Raw genomic sequence first — 466 nt, forward strand, 5'->3', positions numbered from 1 at the left:
GGGTGGCCGAGAGGGATGGGGTTGGGGCCAAGGTGCGGGTCAGGGGACTGTCCCAGAGCTCCAGAGTCTCCGGTTGCCACGGGCGGTGTGTGCATACGTAGGGGCAGTTACAGGAGTGTGGACCGTGTGTTGGGGTGCTGTTTGTAAAGGGGCTTTGTGGGGTGAGGTCCTGGGTTCGAGGACTGAATTGGAGCCTCCATTCCTCCCGCAGACCAGTGGGCGGGGCTCCCGAGGCCCTGTCTGCAGGAGGAGGCCAGGGACCCAGGCAGGGCCGGTGTCCCCAGCAGGCACACGCACTGAGCAGTCCCCCCGCCCCTCCCCAGGTGCCCTGACCCTGGCGGGGGTCAGCGTCTACATCAGCTACTCGCACCTGGCCTTGGCCGAGACGGTGAGCCAGTACGGGCCGGGCCACGTGAGGCACGTCCGCGTCGGCTTCGGCTGGTCAGTGGCCCTGGCTTGGGGCCAC

At 68.0% G+C, this 466-nt stretch overlaps 1 protein-coding gene across 1 annotated transcript in view; it reads left to right on the plus strand.

The window, feature by feature from the left end:
- TMEM235 (transmembrane protein 235) overlaps positions 1 to 466 on the plus strand; it is a 6107-nt gene that overhangs the window by 4160 nt on the left and 1481 nt on the right. The window contains exon 3 of the mRNA XM_011362085.1: positions 324 to 418. Within this exon, the coding sequence (XP_011360387.1) occupies positions 324 to 418 (95 nt within the window). The remainder of the gene's footprint in view (positions 1 to 323; positions 419 to 466) is intronic.

Source organism: Pteropus vampyrus, unplaced genomic scaffold, assembly GCF_000151845.1.
Source record: "Pteropus vampyrus isolate Shadow unplaced genomic scaffold, Pvam_2.0 Scaffold72, whole genome shotgun sequence".
NCBI lineage: Eukaryota > Metazoa > Chordata > Mammalia > Chiroptera > Pteropodidae > Pteropus > Pteropus vampyrus.